The following is a 19,503-nucleotide window of genomic DNA, read 5'->3' on the forward strand; positions in this document are numbered from 1 at the left end:
AAAACCCTCCTGGCTGCTTTCATCAGTCCTGGAGTTCAGCCAGAGTTCGGAGGCTCAGACGGAAGTCTTCTGCTGCAGCGAGGCTGCAGTGGGGTCACAGTGGTTTTGGGCTCTGGAATCGATCAACTTAAGGAACACACTAGACAGATTAGATCATTACCTTTGTTGAAAAACTGGCTGGAGCAAGAGTCAAGAATCCTGTTCACAGCATTCCAAATCTGGCCGTGATAACCAGGAAAACTGTTTCTCATAATGGACAGTGTCCCACCCCCTTACACCTGTACAGACGCACTGGGAGCCCACAAGGCTCAAACATGCCATCCCTGAGGGGCTGCTGCACATGCCCCTGTCCGACCACCTGCAGCGTGTTTGCTGCCACAGGGCAAGTCATGCCAGGGTGGGGGTGGTTGCAATCACTGTTAACAAACAAGGGTCTGACTGCCAGTATTACCATTTGTTCCATCAGGTCCCACACATCACTGTGTATGTGGGATCTTTTAAACAGATTTCTGTGCTGCCCAAGGTCACCCTTGATTCATGGAACCAGTCTTTGCTGAGGTGTTAAATGGGAACCTTAAAACTGCAGCAAGTGTCAGAGTCTGAGAGGTACCCAGTAGTGTCATCTGATGACACAACCAAAATAAACGGAGTCAACAGTGTCTGCACAGACAAGGTACCTTTGGTGTATAAAATGGAAGGATCCCTCAAAAGGTGTCCAAAGTGCAAGATTTCATTTATAAAACTGCATTTAAAAGTTACTTCATGATATAACTGCAGAAACATCAAGGGTGGGGAGGAAATACCCCAATTTCAACAGCAGCTGTAAATGATACAAGTGGGGATCCCAATTGTTGTTGGGTCCTCTCCCTTCTTGCAAACTCAAAGTTGAGCTGAGTGCTGTTCCCTCACCCCTTCTCAACACCCACAGAGGTTTTCTTTGTCACTCCCATTGATCTGTCAGCACTGGGCATATAAATAAGACTCAAACTCTAAGAAGTAGGTGCCAGGTGCAGACAGAGCACAGAGGAGTGACAGTCACAGGTGGCTTTGCAGAGGAAAGGGTGGTTGAGCAGCATTTGAAGAGCAAACTTGAGCTCCTCAGGCAGAGGTGTAAGAGGTGTAGGGATGGGTGTTTTGGATCAAGGGAACGTGAATGCAAAGGCTCACAGCAGACATGAAATCCCACAGTTTTTAGTGAACCATAAAAGGACACTAAAGTAAAAAGATTACATTAGCTGTAAGATAGAGAAAAGATTGGAGAGGAAGAAGAGAGACCTGTTAGGACAGTATTTATATTAATTCACAAGAGAATATGGTGGATCGGATTCCGTGGGAGAGATGGAGATGGAGAGAAGAGAGGGATTTGTGACATATGGAGGTGGAAACTAGTCAGGACTTGGTAATAGAGTAGATAGACATGACATGTCAAACTTGACTTCTTTTCACATATATGATTATAAACATGCTTTTGTACTTTCCCCTTTTTTTATTTTAGCTTGATTCTTTTTTCATTTTACATATAAAAATCTTATTTGATTAAACTCCAGCTGGATGGAGACTAATGGTAGTAAATATCAGAAAATATTTTCAGAGTATTGTGATGACTTATGGCCCTATAATTCTGGATGTTCTAACGAAGCAGTGTGACTTCTGCCCTATTCACTCAGATTGTGCTGCACTGTCGAGGAGACTGAAATGTGCTCTAGAACATGGCAGGCTTCTGCTTGTGTGTTTAAGACAGGGAGAAACAAAACAATGTCGTGGGTTTGAAAGACACAAAATTAACACAATTCTTTTTTTTTTAGTACAAATTCTACACTCTTATAACTGAAACTAGTTTTTAGGTAAGAATAATAGCTTGGCTTTTTATCATAATAAATTAATCGCAGCGATGCTTTTCCCACGTGAACAGAGCTGCACACAGTCACGAGCAGACATGTCCACATCGTGCACGCAGCTCTCCCAGCTGTGCGTGTGTGGTCTGTCTTCCCGTGCGGGCAGTTGTGTTCAGTTCAGTGGAAGCCATATTCCACTGTGTGCTAGAGTCTCTGGTGTTTTAAACAACCATGTTTTTATGTACTTCCCTTGACTGTCTCCATGGAGGATGAAGAAGAGAGCAGAGGTGGATTATAAATGAACCAAAGCCAAATATGACTTTGTACAGGAGAAAGGCAGAGACAAAACCCAAGCAGAAAGGCTGTGAGCAGAGGCACACCTGATTTATAAACAAGAGAAATTAATCATCATGACCCCATTTATTATTTAAACAGGAGAGATTAAAATGATGCAGCATGACCCTGTGTACTCATTTAAATTTTCCAAAAGCTTCCTGATACACAGAAGACAAAGCCTGTAAGAATTTATTGGTGTGGATTTACCTGATACACTCTGGCTTCTGTCGTGGGTGCCACTGATTTACCTCCACTGTGTGTTCATTCTTTCCTCTCCAAGATGTTTTAAACAGTGAATATCATCAAATGAAAAACCATTAAGTAACAAAGGACTGGTGCATTTTAACCAAGGTATGTTTATAATGATTAAAAACTAAAAAGTATTTGGTTTAAGGAACTGATTGCATTAAGTGTCTGAAAAATAAGTCAAAGGAATAAAATGATTTTTTGGAAAGAGTTAAGTATATATTAATTAATTAGAATATATTCATCATTTAGATCCAAGACTTCTGGCAAAGATGGAGGTATAGATAGATAGGCTTTGCCTCCTCATAAAACCAAAAGAAGGATGACAACAAATTTAAAAACAAAAAATAACCAGAACTGCCAGAAAATCAAACTGTATGGAAATCCAATAACCAAGGAGTTAAAGAAAAACATTCATCCAGACTGGTAGGAGGGGTAGTAGAGATGGGCAGCCGAGTTGTAGAGGACTTGTGACAAGGCAGTGGCTGGAAAAGTGGGCAGTCCCACATTTGTGTGCAGAGAAACCGGGAGGAACAACTGGGGAGTGAGACAGACCACAGGACTCAGGGTTCCAGCATAAGAAATAAAACCTCAAAACCTCTGACTGAGAAAACCTGTGGGGGTTCAGGCAGCAGGAGAAACTCCCAGCCTCACAGGAGAGTTCATTGGAGAGACCTATAGGGTCCTAGAATGTACACAAACTCACCCACCTGGGAATCAGCAATAGAAGGGCCCAATTTGCTTGTGGGTAACAGAAGAATGACTGAAAGCTAGCTGAGAGCTGAGTAGGTGGCATTGCTCCCTCTTGGACTCCTGCCTTACATACAGCACCACCATGCAGTGACATAGGTTGTCTTACCCTGGAAAATACCTAAGGCTCTGTCCCTTACTACACAACAGGTGTGCCAAGAAAAAAAATGGCCCAAATGAAAGAACAGATCAAAACTCCAGAAAAATACAAGTAAGTGATAAAGAGCTAGCCAACCTATTAAATGTAGAGTTCAAAGCACTAGTAATCAAGATGCTCACAGGAATGATTGAGTAGGGTTGCAACATAGAGGAAAAAGTGAAGGCTATGAAAAGTGAAATAAAGGAAAATGTACAGGGAATCAACAGTGAAAGAAAGGAAACTGGGACTCAAATCAATGGTTTGGAGCAGAAGGAAGAAATAAACATTCAATGAGAACAGAATGAAGAAACAAGAATTCAAAAAAATGAGAGGCTGAGGAACCACTGGGATGGCTTTAAATGTTCCAATGTCCAAATCATAGGGGTGCCAGAGGAGAAGAGGAAGAGCAAGAAATGGAAAACTTATTTGAAAACATAATGAAGGAGAACTTCCCTAATCTGGCAATGGAAATAGGCACACCAAGGCACATATAATTATATTACCCAAGATTAAAGATAAGGAGAGAATCTCAAAACAGCAAGAGAAAAGGAGACAATTACCTACAAAGGTGTGCCCATAAGACTCTCAGCTGATTTCTCAAAAGAGACCCTACCGGCAAAAAGGGACTGGAAAGAAGTATTCAAAGTCATGAAAGGCAAGGACCTACATCCAAGATTACTCTATCCAGCAAAGTTTTCATTTAGAATGGAAGGGCAAATAAAATGCTTCCCAGGTAAGGTCAAGTTCAAGGAGTTCATCATTACCAAGCCCTTATTAAAAGAAACGTTAAAGGGACTTATCTAAGAAAAAGAAGATAAAAACTATGAACAGTAAAATGACAACAAACTCACAACTATCAACAACTGAACCTAAAAAAACAAAAGCAACAATGAAAATAAGAGAACAAGTATTACAGGAACAGATTCACAGAAATAGAGATCACATGGAGGGTTATCAGCGGGGAAAGGGAGGGAGAGAATGGGGCAAAAGGTACAGGGAATAAGAAGCATAAATGGTAGGTACCAAACAGACAGGGGGAGGTTAAAAATAGTATGGAAAATAAAGAAGCCAAAGAACTTACATGAATGATCCATGGACATGAACTAAGGTGGGGGAATGATGGTGAGAGGAGGGTACAGGCTGGAAGGGGAATAAATGGGAGAATAAAATGGGACAACTGTAATAGCATAATCAATAAAATACATTAAAATTTAGATAAAAATATATTCATCATTTAAAACTCTTGCTGTTTTTTAAATTCAGTGTTTCAACTGTAAGTTGAATATGATAACTTTCTGATAAACAAATAAATTAGAGCCCCCAAATTCTCCTGTATTCATAAATCAAACGACCACCATGTCAATTAATAATAGAAGGGAGAATTATATATGACATCTTAAAAGTGTTTATTTTATCCTCTAAGAAAGGAAGTTAACATCCTTCCAATATTCTTATATTGATAAATTTGGGTTAAATGTCACCTAACCAAATTTTAGTTTTAAGGGATGCTTGTCCAGAGACACCACAGAAGGGATAAATATGTAGCAAATAAGGGAGAAGTGGAGTCAGGCGCTGACTTTGCCTTGGTGTTTGCATGGTGTGCTTTCTGGGTGATTTATGTATAAGCCAGGGTGGGAAGCTCCTTCAAGGTTAACACCAACCCAGCCCTTTTTTTTTCAGAGCTGCCACCTCTTGTCACTTCTGTTCCCAGTCTCTGCTGTTCAGGCTCCTTCCGGTTTACGTCACTACCGTAGCTTCCTTTCACCTACAGCTACCGGTCTCCTTATCGAGGGTTTATTTTCTGAACAATTGTGATAACTTCTGTGCTTAAGTTTGTCAATTCTCCTTTACAATCAGGAAATGCAAGTGACAGTGCCAGCTAAGCTCAGTGCATTAGAGTATGGGGAGGTGGGCTGCATCACACAGGCTCGCTTGTTTTGGGGGCTATTAAAATAGCTGTAAATTTTGGAAAATATGCCAAATATAAACTTAAAATAGATGTGGATATTGTTGGAGCCTCAAGTATGCTTTTATTGTCCTCATTACCTTTATTCCCATGATGATTTAAATGGATTTTTAACACACAATTTTCGGTTTCCCTTTGAAACCAGATCCTTTATATATCTTATTGCTTGGAACATCTCTTATTGGAAGCCATCCCAAACATTATAGTACATTATTGATTGTCTTCCAGTCATTAAAGTGGACCCTTTTTTATATTTACTATTTTATGAGCTTCTTAAGTATTTACAAAGCAAGGTCTATAGAAAGTATGGTGTTCTTAAAAGGAGATTTCATTTAATTGTGAGAAAATGTTAATATATTAATGGATAACTGTAGTCTTTTTATATGAAATATCAGAAATTTAACAACTGAATATGCCTACATTACTGAAATTACCTACTTATGTCGGTGTCATGACTTTCATTTTTGATGTTTAATTTATAAAAGCAATATTCACATGCAAAATGGTTTGCTGCCTCCAAATGTGCTAACCTCTGCCAATAATTAGCAACCTAATTTGAAAAATGGAAAGATGGGCTAAAGAATTTGAACTTAATCAAGAGTTCTCATGCTCATGTATTCCTCCTATTTAAAGCTTTGTTTTCCTGCTGGATAGGAATATTTTAATAGACTTTCTTTGAATAGAATTGCCTGGTCTTGTGAGTATCACTGATTTTAAAAATGAACATCTGTAGCCCTGACTGGCATGGCTCAGTTGGCTGAGTGTCATCCTGCAAAGCAAAAGGTCGCCCATTCAATTCCAGTCAGGGCACATGCCTGTGTCGGCCCCTGGTCGGGGCTTGTATGAGAAGCAACCAAGTGATGTTTCTCTATAACATCGATGTTTCTCTCCCTCTCTTTCACCTTCTCTTTCCCTTTCTCCAAAAATAAGTAAATAAAACCTTTAAAAATAACATAAAATAAAAATGAACATCTGTGGGAGGGTTTCTAAGTAGTCACATGTTTTTCTATAACCAGAACTACGGATGTAGGAAAAGGATTATTTAAATTCATTCATACGTGACATATCCCCAGACTTCATTTAAATCATTGAACCCTCAATTCTGGGCTCATCACATTGTAAATTAATTTATTTATACAATTGTATTTATGTGCTCATTTGTTTTATAGCTCATTGTACATTCCAAAGATAATTTCTTGGACTTGGATGAATGACACTCATTTTGCTTTCATTTACCCAGTGCTGCTGCCGAAGCTGATGGTATCAGTCCACTAATAAACCTCCTGTCTAGTAAACGAGATGGAGCCCTTGCCAACGCTGCCACTGTGCTGACGAACATGGCAACGCAGGCGGCCCTGCGCGATATCATTCAGAGCAACGACATCACGCATGCGCTCATCGTCCCGCTGCGGTCTGCAAACACGGTCGTGCAGAGCAAAGCTGCTCTCGCCATCGCGGCGACTGCCTGTGATGTTGAGGCCCGGACAGAGGTGAGAGTTTTAAAAAACATTTGCTCTCTTTTTTCTGGTTCATACTTATGGGCGGATTAATTTGAAACATTTTCAAGTGTTTGAACAGATCCATTATTTAAGTCTCTCAAAACTGATGTAATGTTTTGGAAAACAAAAGGGCATTATCTAACTAAGAAGGTGAGCATAACTTGTAAGTCATCAATTCTGCTTCTAAGTGTATATTCCTAGAATAATCTCTTGCCTCTATGCTTCAGGGAGCATTGTTTATAATGTCTAAATAACTGGAAACAAACCAACTGTCCAACTGTTAATAGAGTGGATAAATAAATTATGGTATATTCATAAAATGGGATGTCACATCAGTGAAAATGAATGAACTATTGCTACAGACATCAACAGAGATGGATCTCAACAAACTTAATGCTCAGCAAAAGCTAGTTTCGAAGAATGTATCTTACGATTCCACATATATACCATTCAGAAATATGCAAAGCTAAGAAATATGTTGCTTAGGCATTCACACACACATACAAGTTAGAACTTTAAAGAAAAGCAAGGGAATGATTAGCTCCAAGTTCAAGAAATTGGTTTCCTCTTGGGGGATTAAGGTTGTGGATGTGATTCAGAGGAGCACCTGGGGTTCAAGGTTATTGAAATGTGCCATTTCTTGAGCTGGTGGTAAACAAATAGGTGTGCCTTTTACTTTGATTCTGGAAATTGTGCACATAGGTTACACATATTTTTTGTTTCTTATATCACAAAATTTTAGAAGATAGAATTACATTTTTTACAAGTCCATCACATAAAAGTATGTTTCCTACTTGTGGTTGGTTCTGTTAAATCTTCAGAAAGATTTAATATAATCCTACAAACCTCCCTTTATCTCTTGCTTTTCTTATATTCATTTGTCACCATGGCACTCATTCAAACAGCCTAGCACTCTGTCCCTCTCTCCTCAATGTAAATGAAAATAGCTAGCATTTATTGGGTACTTACTTTGTGTCAAGCACTGTATTAAGCACTTGACATTCATTTGAGCCCCACTTGAAATAGGTATGTTTGTAATTCCCATTTTACCTATGAGGGCAGTGAGGCTTAATGAAGTACTGGGCTCTAAGCTGAGGTGGTAAGTGTTAGCTCAAGCCCAGAGTCCATGCTCTCACACTGTGCTATATGCTCAGCTCCCATGTCTTTCCTCTTCTGTCTCTTAGATTTCTGTTTTATCCCCCTTCTCTGTGCCCTTTAATTCAGTTCATTTGTATTCATCCATTAAAGTAGTAAGTTAGCCACCAAATATTTCTTTACCAACTACTATGTGCCAGACACTATGCTAAGGATGGGGAACACAGTGATAGACAAAAGTGTCTTGGCTACACCTCTGTGCAGCTTGCAGAGTAGTCCATCTATTTCCTGGCGCACTGCAGCTGACCCTTTAATGATCTCTCTACCTCTGTCACCTCCTTCTCCCCACACTGCCTCCAGACTGATCTCTCAAATATGTGACCCTCATCCCATTCCTGCAAGTCCCCGGTGGGGTGCCATTGCCCCATGGTCAAAGGTGAGCTGCTTAGAGTGCTATGCGAGGGCCGCAGTGATCCGCACCTGCCTGCCTGAGCCTGAAGTCTCTTCCAAGTGGAGCCCTGTGCCTCAGAATACCGTGCTGTTTGTGATTCTGCCAGCATGCCCTGTTCTCTTAGTTATAGCTCCTTGTTTCCTCTGCTTGGGGAGCTAGTTTCACTTTTGTCATCCCAATAAATGCCTGTTTTCTCCTTCAAAACCCAGCTCAGTCACCCTGTTTTGTGAGACCTTTCTCCAGTCCTGAAACTCAGGTGCATCCTCCTCCGCACTCCCATTGCACCCTGTGCAAGCCTCCCTGGCCCTCATGTTACATAATATGGTTCCTGTATGACAGATTCTAATAAGCCCCTTTAGGGAAGGGAACTGAGGATTTTCTTTCTTGTGTTCACGTCATTAATACACACCTGGCACATAGTGCACAGTGAGTAGACAGTTGTTAAATGAGTAAATGAAATGAATGAATGAATGAATGGAGGAATGAAGGAAGGAGTGGAGGGATTAATAAATAATTACATCTTTGCCAAAAGAACACGTGGAGCTAGGTTACTATTTATCTTATACTCAGAAATAAAGATGTTCAGAAGTTTGGCCTGTTAAGCATAAGATGCTTCAGGAAAGTTTTCTGAGCTGCCCAGTCACATATGCTGATGTGTAGTGTCTGCCAGAGTCCCTTTGTTTGAGGAGAAAGTGACTGAAAGTGGATCATGTTCCACAAGGACTCTCGTCTTCGGATATTGCACACAGAGACCTGCAGAATACGCTTTTTGTCCCCCAGGCTCAGGTGATAGAGCACTGCATTTCAGACAGTGAAACAACAGCTCAGTCAATCATTTTTTTCTGGTTGTAATAATTTTATACATAAGTAATTTCTTTTAATAATGTAATGAATGTAATTCTGTCCAGTTCTCTTATTATTTTTCATCTCTTTTTTACTTTTTGGAGAAATGAAGAAAAGACACTATACAAGGACAACAGAAATGGGTCTCTTTTTAGGTCATTGCCTCAGCATTGCTGCGGCCACACTGCGGACCTGGCCTCAGTGTCCACAGCCCTACCCTGCCGTGGGGGCTGTGTTAGTTTCCTATTGCTGCCACAACTAACCACTGTAACTTCGTATCTTGAAGCAATACGAATCTACTATCTCATAGTTCGGGAGGTCAGAAATCTGAAAATGGGTTAAAATCAAGGTGTTGGCAGAGCCATATTCTTTCTGGAGACTTTAGGGGAAAACCCACTTCCTGGCCTTTTTAGCTTTTACCAGCACCTGCATTCCTCGGCTGTGGGCCCTTCCTCCATCACTCCAACTTCTGCCTCCTCGCACCTCCTTTCTCTGGCCCTGGCACTCTTGTCTCCCTCTTTTAAGTGCCCTTGTGATTCCATTGGGCCCATCCCATAATCCAGGACAACCTTCCCATCTGAACTCCTTAACTTAATCACATTTGCAAAATCTCTTCCAGGAATGAGGGCATCTTTGGGGAACCATTCTTCTGTCTACCTCAGGGCCAAATGGACGTTCAGTGTTGAGGAGCTGAGTGAATAAGTACAGGGCATCCCACTGGTGGGCAGTGAGGAGATGGCTTTTTCCCCAGTCCCTGGCCTGTGCAAAATCTCTATGCCCTCCCTCAGTTACTTTACTGTGGCCTCTTCTTGACTTTGAGCAGAAAATTAGAATTCTGTCTGTAAGGGTTTGTGATTGTTTTTTTCCCCTTGAATTTAATAAATCTAAATATGGACACATCCTAAAATGTTTTTACATAGTTACAACCTTGAAAACAATCAAATAATGAGATTTTTTGAAACTCATAGTACTTATATGCAGAACTTCTGATGTGTAAATTGTTGATTTCTACTTTCAGTTGAGAAACTCAGGTGCTTTGGAGCCGCTCGTAGAGCTCCTGCGCTCCAAGAACGACGAGGTCAGGAGGCATGCCAGCTGGGCTGTGATGGTCTGCGCCAGTGACGAGCTGACGGCCGCTGAACTGTGCAGGTTCGGGTGAGTGGAGCCATCTCAAGTTTCTGGCTCAGGTGAAGAGCCTAAGATGAAGAAGCACACTTTTCAGGCCCAAGGAAGGTCAAGCAGAGTCCACCCTCTCTGTCCCAGGTCTCCAGAGTGCTCAGGGGCGCTGCATGTCACAACAGGAGCCTTACCTCTGAAAGGACTGCCTAGTAGAAGCCAGGCCCTTCCTTCATCCTGCCCACCTCAAGATCTCCCTCACCACCTTTACAAAATCATCCTCAGCATTTCCTTCTCCGCTTTTTTGTCTTGAGAAATGCTTCTCATTCCTTTTTCTCAACTATTGTCACACAATCCTATTTCTCTCTCAACTGTCAAGGCTAAGATCCAATGGATGAGCCCTGAGGACCATCTCCATTTTCCTCCCTCCCTGGCCCAAATTTCTTCGTCAGAGTTCATCATTCAGCCAACCTCAGCAAATCAGTTCCCCTCACCAACGGCAGATGAGTTTGTTGTGAAGACGGTTTTTAGGTTTCAGACAGGTTGACCCTGTTTCTAAACATTTTTATTCTTTGTATTTATTGCCTGCTTAGCTACAAAAATTGGAGTTCAGCACTATTTTTGCTTTACACAAAGAATTTTTTTTCTGAAAGTGCCCTTTTTAACTCTTTGAGTATGAGTTACTACAAGGCATATGTGTTCTCAGAAAGGAGTAATTTGTCTTCATAACTCTGTCAGCATTACTCTCCTAAGGGCAGACGACTTTAACTTTTCCATCTCATTCAGGATCTTAGGTAGGTAGATAGATGAGAACTTAATGTTGGATTGCTTATATGAGACAAATGATACCTTTTGCTTCCATTGACAGGGCTTTAGATAACCTTGAAGAAATTAATCTGTCAGTAAGCCGAAAAAATAAATTCAGTGAGGTAGCTTATAACAAATTGCTCAACTATCACCTGCCTCTGAAATATAGCCGGACTGGCTACTTGTCATCAGGTGACATAATTAGTGATGGATTCTATGATTATGGCCGGGTAAGTGGGAGCACTGAGTAATATTTCAGCACATTTGATAATACTTTCTTCTTTAATCATGATGCCATTACATTGCAATTTTATAACTACCTAACATAATTTATACTTTTATATACAGAAACTTGGGAATCAGAACTTCATCCTTAACTTTGGGTGGCTATAAGATTTTGCATTTGTGTATACTTTTAACTGGAATTTGATTAGTTTTACTCAAATCAGCTTTCTGAGCTAGTTCAAGTTTCAGAGAAGATATGAAAGAAACAGCATGTTCATTTTGGAGTTCTGTTATTTTCAAGGTTCTGTGTTAGTGATGAGTACAGAAGTATAAGTTTTTCATTTTATTAATTATAATCTAATAGAAATTTATCAAATTATAATACTGGATTTAAAAATATAATGTAGAAGAATATTGTTTGACTTAACTGCATTTCTGATTATGATTTTTAAAACATTATAGAGTGCAATTCAGTGTTAATGCTGAAAGAAATGGGAAGCTAAGAATTAGGATCTTGAGGCCTTTTTGATGTTGCTGCGTAAGTCAGCATTTTCTACCTCATCTGGAAACTAAAAGCAATAAGAATGGGGAAAATTTAAAACCCACAAATACCATTTTAGGCAAAACTAGGAAACAGATATGATCCACAGACTTCAAAAAAATTTAAGAGTTACTATAAGTTGCTGAGATCAGGCAGAAGCTGTTGAAAAAGAATAAAAAGGAAAAAAAAGAAGCGCAAGAGAGCTAGTAGCGGCAGATCTCAGAAAACACCATACAAATTATATATATATGTAAATATACTTCCTGAGGTGCTAGGAGAACTCAGAAGCACAAAAGCAGGACCTCGAGAGCTGGTGTCAGCAAGGTGGAAGGGGAAGCCGTCTTGAGCCAATATGGTTCAAAGAAGCAGAGGAGACAGGGCTATGAGAAGAGTCCCATAGCGAAGCCATAGTTGCAGGAGACACTCTGTCATGACAACAGAATTAGAGCTATATTTTGAATAAGGAAACACAGCTAAGCTAACACTTCAGTTCTTCCTCCTGCTTCCCCTGGCCATCATCATCATAGCGCAGGCACAGGCCCCCATAATCCGAGCACAAGCCCCTGAGAAATCATAGCTCCTAGAAAGCCCATCTTGCTGATGAATAATTTTAAAGACCTGGCACAACATTAGTACAAAACTGCTTTAAGAGAAATGAGAGGAAAGAACAGAGAAACCAACAATGAACACATCATAAATATGTTGCCATGGATCAGAAAATGGGGACAAAATGTATTTGTTCATGAATTTTTTAAAAAGTTAAGGAGACCATTTACTTTATAAAGGAGAATGCATATACTTTATAATGCATTCATTCAGAAAATATTAAGTTTCTAATATCATATTTCTAATATTTTTATCCTCACCAGAGAATATGCTTATTGATTTTTTAGAGATAGGTGAAGGGAGGGAGAAAGAGTGGGAGAGAAGCATTGATGTAAGAGAGAAACAGATGCAAGAGAAAAACATTGATGCACCCCAACTGGGGACCAAACCCTCAAGTGCCCTGACAGGAATTGAACCCATGACCTTTTGGTTTATGGGACAATGCCCAGTCAACTGAGCCATACCAGCCAGGGGATCCATTTTATTTTAAAAAGATCAAGACAAGTATCTTGGATGAAAGGAATCTAACTGTAATATGGTTGGGAAAAGACCTCAGAAGGTGATGTAGTCAAGCCTTCTTCACCAGGCTAATGAATTGCTAGTGTAGAGCTTTGTCTAGCCTATTTTCAGATAGCCTTACTCCATTTTTTGTAATCTGTTTAGTAATTAGTTACTGTTAAAGACAATAAGTTCTCCCTAATGTATATAGATTTATAAACTCAAATACTTTCAGGGGCCAAACTGATCATTATAGTGTGAAACAGCTGAGAATAAAGCAATAGAGATTGTGGGCAACTGGAGAGATGTGCCCTGCCCAAAGGCACAATGTCCACAAGCTCCAGGGTCCTATTTCTAACTCTGTGTGTGTGTGTGAAATTACACACCTCAAACAGTTGAGAACATATTCTATCAGCATTCATATTAAAACATATAACCCATGCTGATATTACTTTTCAATATTTAAATTATTTACAGATAAATCCTGGCACCAAACTTCCGCCTTTGAAAGATCTCTGCCTAGAAGAAGCAAATGACCTACACACTGTACTCTTAGTCAACAGTAAATCTGATGTGTGAGTCTTTATGGGAAGCAGGGATGCGGGAAGCACACATTTTTTTTTGTTTACCCATCATCATGTGAATATGTAAATATTCCCAGAATGGATCTTCCCCTTCCCCCGTGTATCAAGCACAGCCATGAAAATAAATACTGATCCATAAACTCACAGCCTGACATAGGCTGTGTGAAGGAACCGCCACCATGGTTTTTCCTTTGACTCCATGTTACCAGTCAATTCCAGATGCATTTCAGCAGCCATAGTTTCTTAGTCTTCTAGTAACATGAAGTAATTGAAGGAAGTATTAATAGATAGGAGCAAACCAAGGTGAATTATGTTTACAGCTCTCCGGAACCATGTGCAGGAATCTGGGCAGTACACAATGTTTTTTGTACATATAATAAGAGGTAAATAGGAGAGCTAAAAACCATTCTTTAAATGGTCACATAGATTTATATATCTATATAATACATTTTATGTGACACATTTCATAAAAGTATTCACTATTCTAGCTCATGGAAAGCTTTATAATATTTCTTGTCTTATCATAACCTCTTCTTTATGCTTTTAAATTAATATGTCACTGTTAAAATCAGCTCTAAATATGATTTTTAGAAAAAAAAACTGTTTTGTAGGACAAAGCCAATGTTGATAAGTAAATTATTTTAATTTGTTCATACTTTCATATATGTAAAATTATAGTTCTCCACCTGCATCCACAGAAGATAAATCCTCAGACATTGCTTATGGGCAAACTGTTTCTTCTACATCTTCTTTAAGAAGAACAAGTGAAGAAAAGACCAGGTAAAAAAATGACCTTTCATCTGTACTCAAATAATTCTCCTCTCAATCTGGGAATAAAAGAAGTTTAGATTTTGGTCACCATTTTTGATTCCTTGTAGTAGTATAATTCCATAATTGGCTTTTAAAATTGCTATGGAAAAGATCTCTGGAAAAGCTGCCAGGGCACCTGGGTCAACATGGTGTCCGCTGTGAGCCCACGGGGAGATCTTGAGCACGTGACTCGGTGTCTGTGAGTGAGCTTCCTTTCCTGACCTGCAGATGGAACACTGCGTGGTGGCCTGCTTTGTAATGGTGAAGGGAATCAAAGCTTATAAAAAAGTGAAAATGCCTTATAAAGTACTAAATACCTTGTAAATGTAATGGATTGTTATTTTCCATGTGATTCGAATTGATGGTGGTTCTTTTCAAATGACAAGAAAAAATAGTGCTCGGTTTGGATCTCCCACAGAAGAGAGATCAGAACCTCCTTCTGGACGAACCACTGCTCTTAGCAAAAGTTCCACTAAAGAAAAAGGATCAAGGTAAGAAATGTGGCATTTATTCTTCTTGTGATTGTAATCATGTCAAGTTTTAATTACCCACCAAATTCGGTGAAAGGGAGGGGTGGCTTTTAAATAGGAAGATTTTATTAGGAATCAGTATGTTGAACTAAGTGGGACTCATGAAATGTAATTAAAATTAACTTTATTTTTGTCTCTTGCTATCACTAAAACTTACCCAGAGGGAGTTTTTCTCCTGCCTCTGGGTGAGAACTCAAGTCACTTTGATCATTATAAAGTCCAACAGTAACTTTAATTCAAAAATGATTACGGAAACAGTCTCTAGTCAGTCATTGGAAGTCCAACCCTTTGTAGTGGTCAACTTCAGATGAACGTTCTGTCTTCCTTCAGCGGTTGCCAGGCTTCTCTTTCCCTGCTTTTCGTGTCCACGCCCCTCCCATCTTGCTCACTGAAATCTCTGCCCCTGCAGGAAGCTGCAAGAGACAAGTGAAACAGGACCGACTTCTTATTTGGCTGAAAGATTTACAATGTGATTTTGTGCTTTTTAGGCCTGGCAAATTTAAAACATACTTTCTACTTATTTAGCTTATTTTTAAATATATTATTTCTCTTGTGAACTCTTTCAGCTCTTCAAGAAACCATTGGATCTTCTACCATACTCCATGACCCTTTCATTATTGTTGACTTAAGCCCCTGAGAACCACTATGGTATATTGGACTCTATTTGGCACTGATATGGAGCATATACTTTCTAAACTGAGACTGTCCCCAAAGGTCCTTAAGGGTGTGAGCAGTGGTTTCTTTTCTGTTTCTGGCTTTATTTTGTACTGTCAGTCTCTGTTGCTCACTGTACTGCTCTCTGTTCCTAATCTGCTGCTATTGTTCCAGCTCTGTTTGGCCTCCCTCTCCCTCCTCCTCCTCATGCGGCCTCTCTGCTTCTCCCCTGGTGGACTGAGGGCTCCTTGAGGACAAGAACATGTTCCGATTCACGTTGTTTCTCTTTTCATTGCCAGTATTTAGCACAGGGCTTAGTTGGCATATGTAGGCACTCACATTTCTTCCAGATAGAAATCTGAACTTTTGCAGGAAATGGTTATTTTTTATAAGGCTTCTACATTATGTGCCATGAGCAATAGGTTATCTTTTCCTTGCCTGGGTTCCCTCATCAGTAAAATGGAAAAAGTAAAAACTGAGCATCTACTAGGTTTCAGGAATTGTTCTAGTGTGGGAAAATTAGACAGTGAACAAAAACTTCCACACTCATAGAACTTACATCCCAGTGGAGAGCCAGACAACAAACAAAATAAACCACACACCACACACACACAATATATATATATATTCTCCTAAGCCCAGAATAAGTCATATCTTCATTTGACACAATACTTCCTTCTTATCCTGTTGGAACAGATGGGATGGAAATAAGACACTCAATGGAATAGGTTTCATTTGACATCAAATTCCATGAATTTCTTATTTTTATCACTGAAGTGGAATTTTTTGAAGCTAGTTGGTATTGTGATTATTTTTCACACACCAAAAGTTTTCTACTTAAATTAAAACTCTAATGAGTTAGATTCAGTATTTACATTTCTCCCTCTAGCCTTGTTCTATAGTTTATATATTCAGCTCATTAATGATATCAAAAAGGAGCAAGTGATTAAACATTGAAAATATCAATACACAATTTGGGGCCAGACAAATCTCCCTCTCTACTTACCTACCTACCTACTCATTCCCCTATGGAGATGATATTGCTTATTTAGCAATAAGAAAATGTTCTTATTGTTTTGGATCCACACAATAAATCTGCTTTCTGAGGCAGTATTGCTAAAGTTTCAGCAAAAAAGGTAGAAGTTCTGCTATCTTTAATCATGAATCAATGTTCTTTCTGAGGATTAATTATATAGGAGTAAATTTTATAATTTCAAAGCATTTGTTTACATTTTTATTTAGAAGTGAAATTCATGTAGGCATCGAAGCCCTTATTAACATAACTTGGCAGTCTTCATGGGAAAGAAGTCCCATTGAAGTACGTCTGTTTATAACAACAGCACAGTACTGCTTAGGCGTTCTGTTAAATTACCTATTTTTTAAATACATATTTTTATTTTTTTATTTCATTTATTTATTTTTAGACAGAGGGGAAGGGAGGAAGAAAGAGAGGGGGAGAATCATCAATATGTGGTTTCCTCTCACGTGGACCCCACTGGGGACCTGGCCCACAACCCAGGCAGGTGCCCTGACTGGGAATTGAATGGGTGACCCTTTGGTCTGCAGCCCATCCTCAATCCACTGAGCCACACCTGTCAGGGCAAATGATCTATTTTTTATTATTATTTTTAATAGATCATTTTTATTCAATTTTTCCCATTACCATTTATCCCCCCCCCCCATACCCTCTTCTACTTCCACCCACACCCCTCCCCAACTTGGCAATCACCACATAGTTGTGCATGTCCACAAGATCTTTTTCTTTTTTGCTCGATCCCTCCAGTACCACCCCCAGTCTCCCCATTCCAAGCTGTCAGTCTGCTCTCTGTCTATGAGTCTGTCTCTATTTTGCTTGTTATTTTTAATCACTCAATAAGATAGCCCTCCACAATGAGCTTTGCTGGTATATTGGATGGCATCTTCTATAGGCCAAATAATTTTTCTTACTCCAGGCAACATACTCAGTGGGAAATATACCTCTTTGTTTTACAGGTGGCTCTGTGTAATCATGGGGATGAGCTCTTCAATCTCATAAATTTATCCAGTAGTTTTATTTTATCTGTTTATTTTTATTTTATTTTTTATTGTTGTTCAATTGCAGTTGTTCCCTTTTCTCCCATTACCATAATTTTAGAAAGCAGTTAAACTTAACTTTGTTTTCTACCATTTTAATTGACCCCTTAGTAGTGTCAGTTCCTAACTTACAAAAATCTTACTGTGTATGTGAATATGCTCATATCTATTTTATGGAAAGGGAAAAGGTTAAGATGATACAGCTGGGAAATATTGATTTTTGCTTAGAGACTTTTTATTACATTGTAACTTAGATTCATACAATCCAATGATTTTATTCAGGTTCCCGCAGTTTTACTTCCAACATGTGTGCGTATTTAGTTCTATACAATTTTATCACATCTGGAAGTTCATGTGTCTATGACTACAACTGAGATAATGAACAGTTCTATCACCACAAGAATCTTTCCTGTCTAATTGCTTAAGCACCATTATTGAAAAGGCTATACTTCTTCCATTAAATTGCTTTTGTACCTTTGTCAAAAATCAGTTGAGCATGTTAGTGGATCTCATTCTGGGTCCTCTGTTTCGTTGCATTAACCTGTTCCATCTCTCCGCTAGTATCTCTCAGTCTGGATTATTCTTCTTTGCTAAGATTGGTTTAGCTATTCTAGGGCCTGTGCCTTCCCATATAAATTGTAGGGTAAGATTTTTCTTATGCCTACAAAAAAAATTCTGCTTGAATTTTGATAGGAGTTACATGAAACCTAGAGATCATTTTGGGGAGGAAGTACATATTTAATATGTTGCATCTTTAAATCTATAAACACAGTATGTATTATCACTTATTTCAGTCTTCTTTGATTGCTTTCAACAGGATTTTTAATATTTAGTACACAGATTCTTTACATATTTTGTGAAGTTTATACCTAAGTATTTAACTTTCTTAGACCAATTGTAAGTGCTTCCAAACTTTTTTCATTTTCACTTTTGTCATTCCTATGTAGAAACACAATTGATTTTAGCATATGGATCTTATATCTTAAAACCTTGAAAAACTCATATGTTAGTTCTAGGAGGTTTCTTCTTTTTTGTTTTTCGGTAAATTCTTTGAGATTTTCTACATAAACAATCGTGTCATCTGCTTTGCTTTTAGGTTTGTTTGTTTTATTTTAATCATCACCTGAGGGTATACTCATTGATTCTAGTGGGAGGGGAAGGAGAATCAAGAGAGAGAAACATTGATGCAAGAGAAACATCAATTAGCTGTGTCCCACAGGTGCCCCATCTGGGACCGAACCCACAACCCAGGATGATGCTCCAACCAACTGGGCCACACAGGCCAGGGCTGCCTTTGGGTTTTGATGGTTTATTTTTGATGTGTCTGGGAGTGAAATTCTTTGGGTTTATTTTATTGACGTTTACTAAGATTCTTGACTATGTAGATTTATGTCTTTAACCAAATTGATGAAGCCATCTCACTCCTAATGATTCATTTTTTTCTGTACTTCATCTTTCTCTTCTTCTGGGAGTTTGATGACACCAATATTAGATCTTTGTGTATTGCACAACAAGCCCCTGAAACTCTGTCAGTTGTTTCTTCAATCTTTGTTCTTTGTGTTGTTCAGATTGGATAATTTATATTGATCTATCTTCAAGTTATGGATTATTTCTTCTGTTATCTCTATTCTCTTAAACCCATTCAAAAAGTTATGTTTTTCTAAGTTTTGGTATTATATTTTTAGCTCCCAAATTTTATTTTATGTCTCCTATTTCTTTCTAAGACTTTCTAACTCTATTTATTTCAAGAGTGTTTGTTACTAATAGCAGCATTTTACATCTGCATCTTCTGGGCATTGATGTCTATTGACTGTCCTCTCTGCCCTGGCTGTCCATTTCCGCCCCTCCTGCCAGTCTGGATGAATGTTTCTTCTCTAACTCTTTTTGGGTGTTGGACTT

The 19,503-nt window shown here is 39.0% G+C and overlaps 1 protein-coding gene across 1 annotated transcript in view; it reads left to right on the plus strand.

Moving 5' to 3' along the window:
- Positions 1–19,503, plus strand: part of LOC123831189 (armadillo repeat-containing protein 3-like) — a 71,869-nt gene that overhangs the window by 42,630 nt on the left and 9,736 nt on the right. The window contains exons 11-16 of the mRNA XM_045857963.1: positions 6,513–6,762; positions 10,179–10,315; positions 11,145–11,313; positions 13,431–13,528; positions 14,216–14,317; positions 14,734–14,838. Of these exons, the coding sequence (XP_045713919.1) occupies positions 6,513–6,762; positions 10,179–10,315; positions 11,145–11,313; positions 13,431–13,528; positions 14,216–14,317; positions 14,734–14,838 (861 nt within the window). The remainder of the gene's footprint in view (positions 1–6,512; positions 6,763–10,178; positions 10,316–11,144; positions 11,314–13,430; positions 13,529–14,215; positions 14,318–14,733; positions 14,839–19,503) is intronic.

Source organism: Phyllostomus hastatus, unplaced genomic scaffold (assembly GCF_019186645.2).
Source record: "Phyllostomus hastatus isolate PE091 unplaced genomic scaffold, TTU_PhHast_1.1 phas_scaffold_1674, whole genome shotgun sequence".
NCBI lineage: Eukaryota > Metazoa > Chordata > Mammalia > Chiroptera > Phyllostomidae > Phyllostomus > Phyllostomus hastatus.